The 17,458-nt window shown below is 43.6% G+C and overlaps 1 protein-coding gene across 6 annotated transcripts in view; it reads right to left on the reverse strand.

Annotated features, from left to right (window-relative positions):
• The window catches only part of NUDT4 (nudix hydrolase 4), a 47,350-nt gene extending 44,462 nt beyond the window's left edge, over positions 1 to 2,888 (reverse strand). For 2 of the 6 annotated variants that reach the window (XM_036297569.1, XM_036297561.1), the window contains exon 1: positions 2,394 to 2,881. In XM_036297569.1, the coding sequence (XP_036153462.1) occupies positions 2,394 to 2,492 (99 nt within the window). In that variant the 5' untranslated portion in view covers positions 2,493 to 2,881. Of the gene's footprint in view, positions 1 to 1,615; positions 2,229 to 2,393 lie in introns of those variants that run through there. The other 4 variants (XM_036297563.1, XM_036297564.1, XM_036297562.1 and 1 more) reach the window with 4 other exon arrangements.
• Positions 2,889 to 17,458: the final 14,570 nt, after the last annotated feature.

The following is a 17,458-nucleotide window of genomic DNA, read 5'->3' on the forward strand; positions in this document are numbered from 1 at the left end:
CCATCCAGGATCTAGGTGTTCTTAACCCAGTAGGGGAAAACGGAATTTCATCTATTAGCTAAAGAGAGGGGAGTTCAGGCTGGCTTGTATTCTAGTCCTGAAAAGCTAGCAATGTAATTTCAACAGAATGGGAAAAATTCATAGCAAAGCACCAAGATGTCCAGGAAAGCTAACTAACAGGGTTCATTCTATAATTATCATATTATAGAAGGATCCCCCAACTGTACACAACTACAGAAATGAAGATGATCCTGAAGTACTAAACCAAATATTAAAAGTGGCTGTGCATTTCAGAGAATTCAGAGCCTTCCCTCGGAGCATATTCTAACAAAATGATTCACTTGCTTTCTCAACTCAGAAATGATCATATTTACACAGTTTTATGTAATGGATTTATGTAATAAATTCTCCAAATCTTGCTCCTTACTTTATTTTATCTAATGACACCAATCTCTTGACTCAACTAATAAATGCTAAATTACTGCATTTATTACAATAAAAATAATTCCCCAGCACAAAAAGACCTTATTTGCTAAGGCAATTTCTGAAGTTCTCAGACTTTGCTTTACAATTCACACAATACAGACCATTTCAACTTCCTCCCATTTCCCATATTTTCCCCTGAGAGCTTGTGTTTCACAAAACCTGGATTCCAAGTTCAGGTTATGACAAGACTTCAAAGTCACTACTTTCAGGAAAACCTCCAAGCTCAGCCTCACAAAATCTCACTCATTCAGCAGATAGTGTGCACCCAATTGCTATGAGCTGGGCCCAGTGATCTGACTCTACCACTTCTTAATTAGTCAGTACTTAGGCTCTGCAATTGTCTTCTCACCTATAAACCAACATTAAGCGGGTTAAATGTAACAAAGTTAAAAGTGTTTAGGCAATGCCTCCACATTATAATCAAACTAAGAATGTGACTACACCATAGTGAGCATATCAGACAAGATCCTTAACCTACCTTGATCACTTTGGGGCTATTACGTTTTATCCTCATGTGCTCCTTCCCTCAAGGACCTTCTAATCTTTTATCTTTTTAAATAGAATACACTTCATGCTTGTTGAATTTATTACTTTGTAAATGTTTCCCCTTTTACTTTTGAGCTCTCCTAAGTAGGCCCAGCTCAGAGACACAGACCAATTTCTTCTGAAAATGCAGGTTTAACACTTAAAGACCCCCCCACCCCCACCCCAACTGAGCACTGATATCACTAAAAAGCTTGGTTTCTTTAAAAATAAATAAATAAAGACAAAACAAAAACTGGAAGAGAACCACTGTGAAGCACTTAGACTTTTGTTAACATGCTAAGGACTGTGTGTACACAATGTCATAGTAGCCTAACTACAGGGACTAGCAATAAGGAAGCCATTAGATTCCCATCTCCAGCTTTCACCTGGCATTTTATTGTGCAGAACTCAGAATGCTATGTCCCCTCCTGTCTAATCATTTTAGAGTGGAAATGCTAAAAAAATTCTTGCCCTAAGCAAATTTAAAGCAGTGAGCCATTTTTAAATTAAGTAGATGTAACTGAAATAAGTAAAAACTGCCCCAAGAGGGAAAACTCAAGGACCTCACTATCAACCCAAGACAAATTATAGACGGACTGCTTACTCTTAGAAAAAGAAAACAGCTCCTCTCCAGATGTCAAACCAAACACAGCAAAGCAAAAAAGCGTTGATCAATATGCCGAGAGCCAGAGACTGTCTGGAAAATGGCAACTTTGCCCACCTCCAGTCCATCTCCTTCTGGCGTTATTCCACATGTTTCACTGACCATTTGTCTGCAACCAGAGAACTTTACAAGGAAGCTTTTTAAAAAAAATTCAAGTATAATTACGACAAGTGCACATGAGTTCAACGAGCCACTTAAAAGTGGGACGAACAGAACTAGACCGAATGGGCTTGTATCTGAAAGCTCGGGGTCTGCGTGGCTATTCCACAGCCCAGCCCAGATTTCGTACGAAACCGCAAACGGCTGTAATACAGAAGGAACATGGAAGGGGCAGGCAGGCGAGAGCGGCAGCACTCACGCCATTTCCACTCCCTCCATGAGCACTCGCGATTCATCGGGCTTCAGCTCGGTTCGCACGTTAAGATGGTGACTGGCTAGGCGCGACCGGACGGCGGGGCTCCCCAGGGTCGGGGGGCCGGCTCGGCCGCCGGCGCGCACCGCGTCCCCGCGGGAGAAGGGCAGGCTGGGCGAGCGCCTTTGTCTCGTCTATCAACCCAGAGAAAGGAAGGAAGGAGGGAGGGAGGCCGGAGGGCGGAAGGGGGGCTGATCCCTCCCAGCTCGGCAGCCAGACGGAGGGCCGGGGGGAGGGGGAGGCGAGGGGAGAGCGGGGGCACCCCGTCCGGCCCGGCGCCCCGCGGGCGGAGCGCGCTCGCCTCACCTCGTCCTCCTGCTCGCTCCGGAAGCACAGGCACGCCGCCCGCTTCTTGAAGCCCTCGCGGTCGTAGGTCCGCGTCTGGTTGGGCTTGAACTTCATCATAGAGGCGGGCTCTGGCGGCCGCTGCTCCTCCAGACGCCGCGGCGGGGGCCCGGCCGCCGCCACCCCGCCGGGGAGTGGGGCCGAGGCGGGTCGGGCGCAGGGGTGTCCGGAGGCGAGGCGGCGGCGGCGCGGGGTGGGCAGCGAGGCCGGTCAGTCCCGGAGCCGGCGGCCGCTCCGACGCGGGGCAAGGCGCGAGCGCGGGTCACTGGAGCCCGGGTGCCGGGGAGGAAGCGCCGCCTCTGCTCCGGCGTCCGCCGCTCTCCATGGAGCCCGCCGCCCGCTCGCTTCTGTTCCCTCCTGTCGCCGCCGCTGCCGCCACGGGAAGAGCGAGGCTCGAGGGTCGCACCACGAGGAGACAGTTGCGGAGACTCGCTCGGACTGGATGATGGCAGCACCGCCCCCGCCCCCGTTTAAGCGACCCGCGCATGCTCCGCCCCGCGCCCCGCCCCGCGCGCCAACGCGCCTGCGCGCCGCCCCGAGCGGCGGGGGAGGGGAAAGGACCCGCCTCGCGGCTGGGGAATCGGCTTCGGCGAGGTGCAACCGCCGAGCGCGGGACGGCAGAGCCCGCTACAAAGCCCGTGAATGGAAAGCGGCAAAGACCCCTTCCTCCCCGTGTGCGAGCCCTACGGCTTTCCCCGGAAGGACCTTAAGCCCCGGCTCCGTGCGAGGGACCCTGCCTGGCACAGCCGCGGCACAGTGCGCCCTGGGAGCACGGCCGGGGGCGCCGCCGTGGCCGCAGTGCCTGGGTGGACGCGTCCAGAATTCGCCGGGGAAGTGAGGGGAGAGAAGAGAATGAAGGCCTACAGAGGTGAAGGCGTTGGCTCAGAGGTCTTACTGTTTTTGTTTGTTTTCCAGAAGAAAGGGAGAAGGAAAAGCCCTCCCTACCCCCCTTTTGAAACCGGTGGTTGAGGAGTCGTTTGTATTCTGTGAAAAGTCAGCTCAAGCTTAAACATTTCTCCATATAACCACCCCCCCCCCCCCCCCAAGCATGCATTGCTTCGTGCTGGCAATGGCCAATATTTACTAAGTGGTTTTCTTGTGTCTCTTATGCTAAGTAACAGGTAAGCTCGATCCTGGGGCCACAACACTAAATATAGGGGGGTGCCTGCTATTTGAGAGCGTCCAGCCTCCCAGGGCCTGGGGACAAACAACGTTTAGATTGCAGAGTGCCACACGGGGGCTGAGGCCGGCGCCGGCGCCGCAAAGCCTGTGGCTAATGGAGCTAATCCACTCCATTCTGCCCTTTCCCGAGGCCCGGGCTGCTTAGATCCAGGCGCATCTGAATGTTCCTTTTTCACTCCTGGGGGCCTACTGTGTGCCAAGCACCGACGGCTAAAACCAGCCCCCGCCCTTCCAGGATCATAGGCACCTGAGAGCAGAGAGTCAATATTAAAACAATCATACTAGCACCTGTAAAACGACAAGTGTCATAAGGGTCAAGGTGGGAGAGGGTGTCATAGGGATATATGACCAGATCTGCAAGTCCGAAAGGCTTCTGAGGCAGCCTGGTGGTGGCCGAGTGCTGAAGGAGGAAGAGGAGCTAAGTAGACCAAGAAGAGCCTGGTGAAGTTTCATCACGGCGGAGGAAACTGGGACTTATGCAATGTCCAGTGGAGGAGGTCGTGCAGGGAGCCTGTAGAAATGAAAGGAAAAGTCAGCGGACAGGATAGGGGGAGCTGGGGTCCATCTCTGTCCCAGAGGGGTGTGAGGCCTGGCCATTCAGAACCTGGAGGCTCTTGGAGAGCTTGGAGCAGTGCATTGGTCTGTCTTCCTGTTCTAGACTCCAGCCTCCTTTAAGGTCAGGACTTCTGCGCTAACTCAATTTCCTACCCCCAGAGCCTAGCAGATGCAACTTTGTAAAATGAGTTAATGTTGAATTAAGTGATTTAAGAAATGAAGTTTTACCACAACACAATTAGAAATCTTATCAACTCTGTGCAGGCGTTTTCTAAGCCTTAGCTTTCTTATAGAAGCCACTGAAGTTTATTTCCACATTTACAAACAGGAACAGAATACGTCTAGCGGTGGACTCCAGTTTGGCTAATATGCAAATATTCTTTTTAGATAATTGGTCCCAACTGATAAAGTAATTAATTTCACTATAGTGACAAAGTGACATAAGTGACAAAGAAGATTAAGTTTCTCCTTAAAAGTCTTCAGCCCAGCTGACATGGCTCAGTGGTTGAGCATCGACCTATGAACCAGGAGGTCATGGTTCGATTCTTGGTCAGGGCACATGCCTGGGTTGTGGGCTGGATCCCCAGTGGGGGGCTTGCATGAGGCAGCCAATCAGTGATTCTCTCATCGATGTTTCTCCCCCTCTCCCTCTCTGAAATCAATAAAAACATAAAAACAAAAAACAAAAAAAACCTCTTCAAAGGGTCTGGCTTCTAGTGGACATTTAATAAATACTAGTTGATTAAATGTTGGTTCACTCAATCAAGTCTTTCCCATTTAGTAATTACACGAGGTGAGGCACGAATCAGAATTAACTGAGTAGGAAAGAGGAAGATGTCTGGAACCAACTCCATTAGGAGCAGCAGCACCCCAGTGAGCATGAGCATGGGGCCACTTGCTTCAGGTTCCAGACCATTGGATGTAGTTCAAAAGACATGGATCAATTGCTACATGTAGCTTTCCCCACCTTTCAAATAGGTGTATGGTTTATACCATCTGGTATAAGAACACAGTGGGCCTGAAAGTGCTTTAAAAGGATCAAGCATTTAAAGCAAGGGTGGGGAACGTCCGGCCCCATATAAGGCCAGAGAGATCATTTGGCCCTGCCAAAGCAACTGCAGGTGGGACTTGAAATTCAATAAATCTAGGAGCTTTTTTCATAGCAACATAAATTTTTATTAAGTGAATTATATTAAGCGAATGATGTTACAAATATCCAAATGGCCCTTGGCAGAAAAAGGTTCCCCACCCCTGATTTAAAGGAACATAAGATTTAAAAAATACTGTATATATATATATATATATATATATATATATATATATATATATTGATTTCAGAGAGGAAGGTAGAAGGAGAGAGATAGAAACATCAATGATGAGAGAGAATCATTGATTGGCTGCCTCCTGCATACCCCCTACTGGGGATGGAGCCAGCAACCTGGACATGTGCCCTGACTGGGAATCGAACCTTGACCTCCCGGTTCATAGGTTGACGCTCAACCACTGAGCCATGCTGGCCTGGGCAACATAAGATGTTATTAACAATATTTTACTGGAGACCTCTCCCTCTTCCTTTCCTCAAGGAGTAGAGAGGTGTAATGGAGAGGACCAGGTGCTTGGGGAGAGCCATGAATTTTCACACTGTGAGGGAGGAGGTTTTGATTTAAAAGGAATTCTGCAACAAATGGTTTAAACTATGAATAACCACTCCCCCCCTTCCACTTTTTTCTTTATAAACTAATTTATTAGATTTTTGCTATTACTTGAGAGGGACCCAACAGAAAAGGAAACTTGTGTGACCAAAATGAGAAAATAGAGAAAGGCCGAATTATAAATGCTAGGTCTTCATTTTCCTGTGTAAGTTCCCAGATTAGTATTGTCAAGCACGTATTATGCATAAAAAATGCACTTAGGCACCGTCCAAAGCTTAGATCATATCCAGCCAGATCACAGTTGAGATAGACAGACGAAAGCTGGTTTTTTTCTGCGGGGCTGGTAAAGACCGGGTTACACCAGTCGGTTCCCTTGGGGATCAGAGTCCAATTTCAGGTTAATCTCTGCTTAGTTCATTTACCACAGTATTGTCTTACCTAGAACTTAATATACACAGTCACTTCTTGTACTTTTTTCAAATATTTGGAACCTCAGCAAGGGAAACTTTAACATTGCCCAGGCAAGGTGCTGCTTTTCCCAGGTTCCTTTTAACAATGTAGCAGAGTATCTGGGAGAGAGAGATAGAAACATCAGTGAGAAACATCAAAATGATGGGCTGCCTCCTTCACAGCCCCTCTCCCCTCCCAGGGACGAACCTGAAACCCCGGGCATGCGCCCTGACTGGGAATCCAACTGGTGACCTCAGAGTGCATGGGTCGACTTGCAGCCACTGAGCCACACTGGCCAGGTGTAACCCACTTTCTTAACTCCTACCCTGTTACTGTGAGCTCCTCCTGCTTCCTCTGCCACATGGCAATTTAATATGTATGTGTACGTATTATTGTTTGCATTGTGTCGTATTCTAGCACTAGGTTTTCAGTTTTGAAGTGAAAAACATGTTTTGTTTCAGGTGTGATCCTTAAGAGATGATCCTTCTGGTGAGAGTCTGATTTCCTATCACCTAACGTGATTTTCTTGTCTTTTACCAAAGGCGCAGAGTAGAATGGAATAAGCAAAGTTTTGAAAAATGTAAAAGCCTTACATTAAAGTCTTATGATTAAAAATCCTACACATAGTTCATCAATCCAAGCAGCATTTGCAAAACTTTAAAAGCAGACTGTTTGATTTGGTCATTTATAAACTTTTCTTTCATTGAAATGAATATGTGATTTTCAGGTTTACAATTCATTTTCTATTTCCTCAATTCCTATTTACTGCAGAGCACTTTGTTTCACAAGCATCATGTCTGTATGCGGTTCTCTGGGGCTCATAAAAATGTTTACCAGGAAGCACAGTGCCTCCTTCCCTCCCTTATCATTCGGGGATAGGTGTGTGCTAACTGGTTATCTCTTTGGTCAAGGCAATGACTTGACATTTCACCCACTTCTTCAAGACAGCATTTGGCACTCCCGCTTCATCAGAGAGCGCTGCTTTTGCTATATAACAATTCTGCATTTTTTTTGTTTGAGAATAAAGACTAAGAAAAAAAGAATGTTTGTCCATATGACACGTTCATCAATTGCAATGTGTAGACCTTGTTTTGATCTAGATTCAAACAAATAGGATGTTTATAAGACAATTATGGAATGTGAACACTGACTGAATGTTTTATATTAAACAATTGTTACTTCCTTTGGGGGCTGAGATAATGTTTATAATAAAGGGGAGTCCTTACCTTTTAGAAATAGCTACTAAAATATTAAGAGCTGAAGTGATATGGCATCTGAGATTTCCTTCAAAATAATCTGGATTGTCGAAGCAGTGAAGATGGGTGGGAGTTTGGAGGAAACGAGATAGCTATAAGTTGATTGTTATTGAAGTTGTAAGCAATTAGGAGAATTGGAGAGGAAAAAAAGGGGAAAAGGAAGAGAGAAATGTCCCACATTTTATAGGGGCTTGGAAATGAATCTCCTCACTGTTAGAATATAAGTTGTGCACACTCACAATACAAGCATTAGAGTCTAGAATGGTTGGAATAATAAATAGTGTAGTTTGCAATTATACAATGTATTTTATACAATATAAAAAAATACGACAAATTAGAAGACACCCCTTCCTAAAAGTTTAACCAATATTATTACATTTTGTAACAGTCATTTCTAAGTGAAAATTAAATGGTGATTGACTAGGTTATCAGCATTCACCCTTGCCTGGTGAAATAAAATTTCATTATAGACTACAAGCCCCAGGAGGGTAGAGAGCTGTGTGGTCCGGTGACACTATTGTGTTCCCACTGAGTTTTAGGCTGTGAGGCAGTCCATAGATAATTGTTGCTGATTTCTTCTAACATAGTAACTATAGTATATAATGTATCAAATTATTCCTCTAGAGCAAATGCAAAATACAGTCTCTCTCTCCTCTCTTAGTTTTTATACAATTTTTAAATCTCCTTGATTTTTGCTTCTTGTTTTGTTTTTAGTTTGTGGACTTCAGGTGCTAAGGATTGAGTTGATTATATTTCTTAGGGTAAATGTATATATTTTTTCTTATATATTATTGCAATCTATATATCGTTTTATGTTTGTTTTTTTAATCCTCACCTGAGAATATTTTTTCCATTGCTTTCAGAGAGAGTGGAAGGGAGAGAAGGGGAGAGAGGACACATCCACTGGCTGTTTCCCAAATGCACACTATCCGACCGGTATGTGCCCTTGACAGGGAATGAACCTGCGACCCTTTGTTGCATAGGCCAACCCTCTAACCACTGAGCAATGCTGGCCAGGGCTATGTGGATGTATTTTTAACCTATGCAAATGATAATTACATTTCTTATTTTTTATCATCCAATGAGTAAAATGAGTTTAGTTATTTCCTATAGATTTTGTTTCCTAGTTAGTTAAATTAGCTTTCCCTTTCCTCAATGAAGGATTCACAAGTAGAAGGAAAAAGCAATACATTCAAATAGAGAGAGTATTAACTGTTCCCAAGTGCTTAAATTCCCATTAAAATATTACAAGAATCACATCTTCTTTGTACCAGCGATAAAACATTACTCAAAGCACCACTTATTTGAAAAAGAACTTGCACTGACTTTTTTTTTTTTTTCAGATGTAGCTTAGGAGGATTTTTGCTTCTATATTCAGAAGTGAAAAGGGCCTTTCTACAAAGGTCAGAGAGATAGGTGCTCACTGCTAAGGTCTAGACAACATTGGAAGCAACCAGTTAGAAGCACACAAAGTACATGGATTTTTAAAAAAGCAACATGGAGCCCAGCTGGAGTGGATCAGTAGTTGAATGTCAACCTATAAACCAGGAAGTCACTGTTTGATTTCCGGTCAGGTCACATGCCTGGGTTGTAGGCTCAATCCTCAGTATGGGGCGTGCAGGAGGCAGCTGATCAATGATTCTCTCTCATCATTGATGTTTCTATCTCCCTCTCCCTTTCTCTTTGAACTCAATAAAAATATATTTTAAAAAACTGATCCTAGAGTCTTATAGATGTGCACTGTTTTTGTAGTTTTTAAAATTACACTCTACATTACTACTAGCAGAAGACTCTCAAAAGGAGTCTCTAAGTATCATTAGCTTCTTGAAATTGTATGCCAATATTTTGTGTTTGTGTGCCTATGTACAATTTTGGAGGGAATGAGTTAATAACTTTCATACATTTTCAAGGAACCCTTCTAAAGGATTAAGAACCACTACTTGAAACGGATTGACCTATAAATCCTCAACAAGGCCAATAGGAATCTGCTCTGATTTTAGGAAATTAGGGTCAACGTTGGAATCAGGTGACACAGTTAACAATGCAGATGCAAGTTTCAAGAATAAGATATTATAGTTATGGAGCAGATCATAAGCTTGTACGTAAGAATCCAGATGCAGGGACAGGAACTATCTGGAACTGGGAAAGAACAGAAAAAACACAACAAAGCCATTCTTAATAAATACCGATTGCACAACCATCTTTAATGAAAGTAGCTTGATTTCGGTGTTGGGTAAGACAAGAAGTTTTCTAGTAACAATTATGTATTCTGGTGTGAGTTAATGTGCCTGAGGTCCCCGATAACTAACTATATGATGACTCCAACTCTCCTTCCAAAGGGATTTCTCCACACCCTGTAATTGATCTACAGGAGATTCAGGGATGATGCACTCCTTGCTTTCTACTACTTACTTGCCCCTCCCTGTTCACTACATTTATAAAATTATATCTGAGGCTTTAAAATATCCAGGAAGCAAGCACGAAAAAACCCCATCACAATTATGTTTCACAATAATATTCGCAACTGTATCATATAAAGGCAGGTTATTGTAAGTTCAAGATATACCACAAAATAATATTAACATTCAGTTTTACACTTCAGAGAATGGGAACAATTTATTTTAAAGATTGGATGGTTAGTAGAACTGTTTTTTGAACATTGGATGAATTAATTTCTTTGAATTTAATATAAACATTGTGGCAAGCACTGTGGAGGATACAAAAGAAATACAAGACAGAGTTCTTAACCTCAATATTTATGGTCTTTTCAGGAAACAAAACAATGCCAGGCTGTATAACAGTATAAAGTGTTAATTTTAGTGTGTGAAGTGCCAAATTGTAACCACATTCAGAGGCTGGTTGAGGACTCTTGGAAACTGCTCTTCAATGACAGTAACATGTGCACATGTGTGTACTCGTGCATGTGTATGCACATACACACATTCCTAATGAAAGTAGTTGTTAATGTCACATTTCCTTTAATTTTAAAAAGAATATATTAAAATATGATATATACTAGTAGATGTGTTCTCTTTCAATTGTATGTTCTCCCAGAGTCTTATACATCTTCTCTATTACACAACAATCTATAATAATAAAAGCGTAATATGCTAATTAGACTGGACGTCCTTCTGGATGTCCTTCCAGATGACCTTCTGGACAAAGCTGGGGCTGCAAGGGAAGCCTGGGTCCTGGGTGCCTGCCGGCAGTCAGAGGGAAGCCCAGGTCCTGGGTGCCAGAGGGAAGCCAGTGCCAGCAGCTGGGGGAAGGGAAGCCTATTCTTGCACAGATTTTGTGTATCGGGCATCTAGTCCTATCTAATAAAGAGGTAATATGCTAATTGAGCCTCAGGCTGTCGCAAAGATGATGGCGCCCATAGCCAATAAGGAGGGAATATGCTAATTGACTGCCCCACCTCAAAGATGGCAGCGCCCACAGCCAATAAGGAGGACATATGTTAATTGCCACGCCCTCAAAGATGGTGGTGCCCACATCTTTCATCAGGGGAGGGCAGTTAGGGGTGACCAGGCCAGCAGGGGAGGGCAGTTAGGGGAGACCAGGCCAGCAGGGGAGGGCAGTTACAGGCGACCGGGTCAGCAGGGGAGAGCAGTTGGGGGCGATCAGGCCTGCAGGGGAGCAGTTAGGCATTGATCAGGCTGCAGGGGAGTGGTTAGGGGGTGATCAGGCTGGCAGGCAGAAGTGGTTAGGGGCAATCAGGCAGGCAGGCAGGCAAGCAGTTGGGAGCCAGCAGTCCTGGATTGTGAGAGGGATCCCAGATTGGAGAGAGTGCAAGCTGGGCTGAGGGACACCCTCCTCCCCCACCAGTGCATGAGTTTTGTGCACCAGGCCTCTAGTCTATAATAATAAAAGCATAATATGCTAATTAGACTGGATGTCCTTCTGGATGAAGCCAGGGCTGTGAGGGAAGCCCAGGTCCCAGGTGCCTGCTGGCAGCCTGAGGGAAGCTGGTGCCAGCAGCCAGGGGAAGGAAGGCCTACTCTTACACGAATTTCATGCATCGGGCCTCTAGTAATGATCATACAGTTTTATAGAGAAGTCACATTATTTAAAAAGGCAAGTGTCCATATACCAATCTATTTTCTACTGACTTTTTCCATCTGAGCCCTTACATATATAGTTATCAATAAAAGTATTTTTCTACTTTACTTGACAGAGCTTGGTAATATTAAGATAAATATTCCCTTATTCAATTTAAACTACACATGAGTGTAGATTTTTTCTGCATTAAAGAAACACTTGCATTTTTTAGTTTTGTCATTTAAATGTCAACTGTAACTTTTCAAATATGTTACAGTATGTAAACATTCATATTGATTCCTTCTATTTGGAAAAATTGATGCTAAAATTATCTTTGAGTTCTACTTTTATATGGGTCAATTAGATAATAAATTTTTAAAATTTATATTTGAAGAAACCTGGAGATGCTTTAAGACAATATATCTATGTGTACTTCAGGAAAACACCCAGGATTTATACGAAAGATTTAAAACAAGTATAAGACTGCTTTGGGGTATCTGAAGTATAGCCATTTCTCTGTAGACTCTCTAACAATGTCACCTGCCAAAGCCACTGTGACAGTCTGCAGGAGAAGGCACACAGGGCCTAAAGACAAGACATCTGCGTGCTGGTGGCAACACCTGAACTCTCCATCTGTTTTCTTGTCTCTGAAACAAAGATAATAATAGCTGCCCTACCCGTCTCTCAGGGTTTTGTGAGGACAAACTCTGATCATAAATATTTGGCAACACTTTGGGCAAAGCATGTAGAGTGAATTAAAAATTTTAAGGTAACTTTCTAAGAAAAAATTCACTTAAATAAGAATCAAATGGCATTGTGTTTTCCCCAGATTGCCACAAAAATCCAGGGAAACTGAATCTTATTAAGACTCTAAACCAGTGGTTCTCAAACTTCTGGCCCTTTAAATACAGTTCCTCATGTTGTGACCCCAACCATAAGATTATTTTCATTGCTACTTCATAACTGTAATGTTGCTACTGTTATGAATCGTAATGTAAATATCTGATATGCAGGATGGTCTTAGGCGACCCCCGTGAAAGGGTCGTTCGACCGCCAAAGGTGTCGCAACCCACAGGTTGAGAACCGCTGCTCTAAACTATCACTTCTGCCCTAGCTGGTTGCTCAGTGGTTAGAGCCTTGGCCCTCAGATTGAAGGGCCCCAGGTTTGATTCTGCTCAAGGGCACGTACTTCAGTTGCAGGCTCAATCCTTGGCCCTGGTTGGGGCGTGTATGAGAGGCAACTAATCGATACGTCTCTCTCACATTGATGTTTCTCTCTCTGTCTCTCCCCATCCCTTCCACTCTCTCTAAAAATCAATAAAATATCCTCCGGTGAGGATTAACAACAGCAAAAAATACCATTCCCATCATGAGGATTCTAGCCATGTGGATTTTGTGAAAGAACTCTGGCCACCTACTCTGTTGCTGGTAAAGTCTAAAGATGAATGCGTTGGCCCTAGCTGGTTTGGCTCACTGGATAGAGCGTCGGTCTGCGGACTGAAGAATCCCGGGTTCGATTCCGGTCAAGGGCATGTACCTTGGTTGCAGGCACATCCCCAGTAGGGGGTGTGCAGGGGGCAGGTGATCTATGATTCTCTCTCATCGATGTTTCTAACTCTCTATCCCTCTCCCTTCCTCTCTGTAAAAAATCAATAAAATATACTTTAAAAAAAAGAACTAATTAAAAAAAAATAAAGATGAATGCGTTGGTGAAATGACACTTAGTAGATAGGAGATTACTATTAACAACTGGTTGTTAAAATTCTTTGTTTAGGAAGGTGTTCTTCTGCCCTGGCTGGTTTGGCTCAGTGGATAGAGTGTTGGCCAGCAGACTAAAGGTCCTGGGTTTGATTCTAGTCAGGGGCACATGCCCAGGTTGTGGGCTTGATCCCCAGTAGGGGGTGTGCAGGAGGCAGCCGATCAATGATTCTCACATCATTGATATTTCTATCTCTCCTTCTCCCTTCCTCTCTGAAATCAATAAAAATATATTTTTTAAAAAAAAGTGTTCTGAGATTTAAGAACTTGTATCAAGCTTATCAGACAGAGTCTAGTCACCAATAAAGGCTGCCGTGGGTGGGAAACTGTGCTAGGTGTCACATTAAGAACCCTAATCCCCCCCCCCAAAAAAAAACTCACAAAAAAAATTCTAATCTTTTCCCAACTTTGGTTCGTTTTGTCTTTTGGGTTAATCCTCACCCCAGGATATTTTTCTATTGATTTTTTTTAGGGAGCGTGGAAGAGAGAGGGAAAGACAGAGAGGAACATCGATGTGAGAGAAACACCTCAGGGGTTGATGACTGGAATTGAACCAGAATTAAACCAGAATTGAACTCGGGACCTTTTGGTCTGCAGGCCAATGCTCTATCCACTGAACCAAACCAGCCAGGGCCCAACTTGGGTTCTTTATACCACTTCACATATATTTGTGCTCCTTTACATATATTTAACACTCCTCTCTTCCCCAAAAACCTTCCTAGAACTGGTCTCACCATCAAGTCAACAGAAGCTTAAGAAATACAATATTAGAAAACAAATAAAGAAACACATTATTCTTTTTAAAATATATATATATTTTATTGATTTTTTACAGAGAGGAAGGGCGAGGGATAGAGAGTTAGAAACATCGATGAGAGAGAAACATCGATCAGCTGTCTCCTGCACACTCCCCACTGGGGATGTGCCCGCAACCCAGGTACAAGCCCTTGACTGGAATTGAATCTGGGACCCTTGAGTCCGCAGGCTGATGCTCTATCCACTGAGCCAAACCGGTTAGGGCCACATTATTCTTGAGGAAATTTCAGAGTATTTCCTGCTTTTGTCCATCTCTTGGTGATATTGTACCTGTTTTTCTTGGCTAAAGGAAACCAATGACTAAAATGCTTGCTAAACTTGTCTCCTACTGCTGCCTACACCTTCTTTGGAGTTGTCATTCATTTCTTGCTGGTTTAAGTCCATATTATTCCATAATATGATAAAACTAAATGCCTATAGTAGAGATATGGTTACATAAATTACAATATATCCACATAAAGAGTACTTTGTAGGTGTAAAAACAGTGCTTAAGCAGTGTTCTAAAAACAAGGCAAGAGCTTGTTACAAAGTTATTTTTTTAAGTAAAAAGTAAATACAATCACAAATAAAGGTCTTTAACAGGTGTTTTTTTTTTTTCCTAATTTCTTTTTTCTTCTTTTGCGGAGTTTTTCTCTACATTTCCCCCAATTTTCTATTATGAGCATGTTCATTTTTAGATTAGAATGGAGTCTCTGTGAGCTTTCCCCAGTCAATATCAAGTAAATTGCTTTCATAATGGTTAATAAGAGTACAAGCACCTATAATTCCAACAATAATGATAAAATATACATTTAATATTCTAGGAGGAACTGGTATATAACGAATGAGTTCACTCTGGACCACTCAACTTTAAGTCAGACCTAGAGTTTGGCCTGTTAAGTGTGCAAAGCAGGAAGTGGTAGGTCACTGTAACTTTGAGGTTGACTTAATTTAACCTCAGCCACTCCAGGCATAGATACCTTGATAGTCCCTTTTACTGCCCTCCCTTCATCCTTTACTTTCTCTTCCCCTTCCAACTTCCCATTGTATTCCTATACCTCCCCATGGCTTAAATCAATGGACAGGAAGGGAGGAAAAAATGAGGCAGGCCAGGCTTAAAGGTGTAAGAAAGATTCCTTTTCCTTCTATCTCTGCAGGCAGGAAAGGCCCCTTTGGACAAGTTCTGAGAAAAAGAACTATTTCATGTGACTGAGCACTCAACCACCTGAGCCAATGAAGCCTGTGACCCGGTTGTGAGAGTGGAGTTGAGTTCCCTTTTATTTCTTAGAGTGGCTTTTTAAAAGGCACTGGAGCATGTGACAGTTTCTCTCCCCCATCCCCCCACTGTTTTCCTTTCGAATACTGAAAAGTCATGATAATGATTAATATTACCCCATTAGCAATTTTGTGAAATTGATCAAGGCCTAGAGTAGCTTTTCTGGCATAAGATTGTTGCACTATCAGATTCAATAAGAGTTTAGTTGGCAGAGACTCTAAGGACATAGAGTAGTAACATATTTGAAGGCCTCCCTGTATCTCCATTAGCTCTTAAAGGACACCCTCTGTGATGCAAACAATATTTTTTCAATCCCATTTAAAATGTTATGGAGGAGTCCGGCCAGCATAGCTCAGTGGTTGAGCATCAACCTATGAACCAGGAGGTCATGGTTCGATTCATGGTCAGGGCACATGCCCAGGTTGTGGGCTCCATCCCCAGTAGGGGGTGTGCAGGAAGCACCCGATCAATGGTTCTCTCTCATTGTTGATGTTTCTATCTCTCTCCCTCTCCCTTCCTCTCTGAAATCAATAAAAAATATCTTTTAAAAAATGTTGGGGAGGAAAACTGTCTCTATGAAATTTTACCTTTGCTGCTTATTTTGTAACATATAATTTGTGAACTTATAAGACAAGTCCCCCAAGTATTATCTCATAGGGAAGAATAAAATATCTACAAACCAAGAAAGAAGAACAATAACAGATATCATGTCCAGGGTACAACTCTCCCCTGGACTCTGGGAAGGCTCCCAGTAGAGGCCTTGAAAAGACAGTTTCCAGGCAAGATACAGAAAGAAGAAAGGCCGGGGCCAAGGGAAGATCTTGTGCAAAGGCACTGCTTTGTGGATCTTCAGGAAAATGAAAGCTACTGACTGAGAATAACTGAAGAGGAAACCAAAGAAGCAGGCTTCCTCTACATTGCAGACTGAGAGAGAGAGTTTGGACTCTACTGTGTGAACCAAGAATAGCCAAATGGCCTCAGAAAGAGTTGACTAGGCTGGCACAGTTGTTTTAAAATAGTTTTAGATGTGAATGCCTTTATTATTTATTGATTTATTTTTTTTTTAATTGTTGAAAGTAGTACAGATGTCCCCCATTCCCCCTTCTTTGCTTCCCTCCACCCAGCCCCCACCTTACACCAGGCCTTCATTATACTATTGTCTGTGCCCATGGGTTATGCATATCCTATATACTAAAGAGGTAGCATGCAAATTAGCCCTCACCCCATCACAAGATGGCTGAGCCCACAGCGGAGGTGGGGTTGCCGTAATGAGCCTTAATGAACGATCATCAGGGACCTGAGGCTGCATGGCACAGGGCTGGGGCGGGGCACCTGAGTCCTCGCCCCCACCTGGTGGGGCTTGACGGGGACCTGAGGCTGCACACCCGCCTGGCGGGGCTTGACAGGGGTGGGGCTGGCCAGGTATGGATCTCGTGAGATTGCAAGGTGCATGCAGGTGGGCGGGGACTTGACTCTGGGTCCTGCAGTGCACCCCAGACTTTGACAGGAGGAAGATTTTCATATACCTTTTACTAATTTTCTTTCATCTCTGACATTTCTATTATAGAGAAAGGGTAAATAGCAATATTAAAATAGTTCCTCTAATTAATTCCCTTTTAATGTGCACGAATTTCATGCACTGGACCACTAGTATGCATATTAATTCTTTGGTTAATCTCTTTCCGTCCCCCTAACCCCTCCCTTCTGAGATCTGTCAGTCTGCTTCCATACCTCTGGACCTATTTTGTTTTTCAGTTTATTTTATTTATTAGATTCTACATATAAGTGAGATTATGTGATATTTGTCTTTCTCTGACTGGCTTATTTTGCTTAGTGTAATAATCTCCAGGCACATCCACGCTGTCAACCTGACCAGGAATTGAACCGTGACCTCCTGATTCATAGGTTGACACTCACCCACTGAGCCAGGCTGGCCGAGCACCACAGCTTTTTACTCCACTCATCTACTGATGGGCACTTGAGCTATCTCCAAATCTTAGCTATTGTAAATAACACTGCTATGAACATCCGGGTGCGTATATTCTTTCTGATTCATGTTTTGGG

Source organism: Myotis myotis, unplaced genomic scaffold (assembly GCF_014108235.1).
Source record: "Myotis myotis isolate mMyoMyo1 unplaced genomic scaffold, mMyoMyo1.p scaffold_m19_p_3, whole genome shotgun sequence".
NCBI classification, from domain to species: Eukaryota; Metazoa; Chordata; class Mammalia; order Chiroptera; family Vespertilionidae; genus Myotis; species Myotis myotis.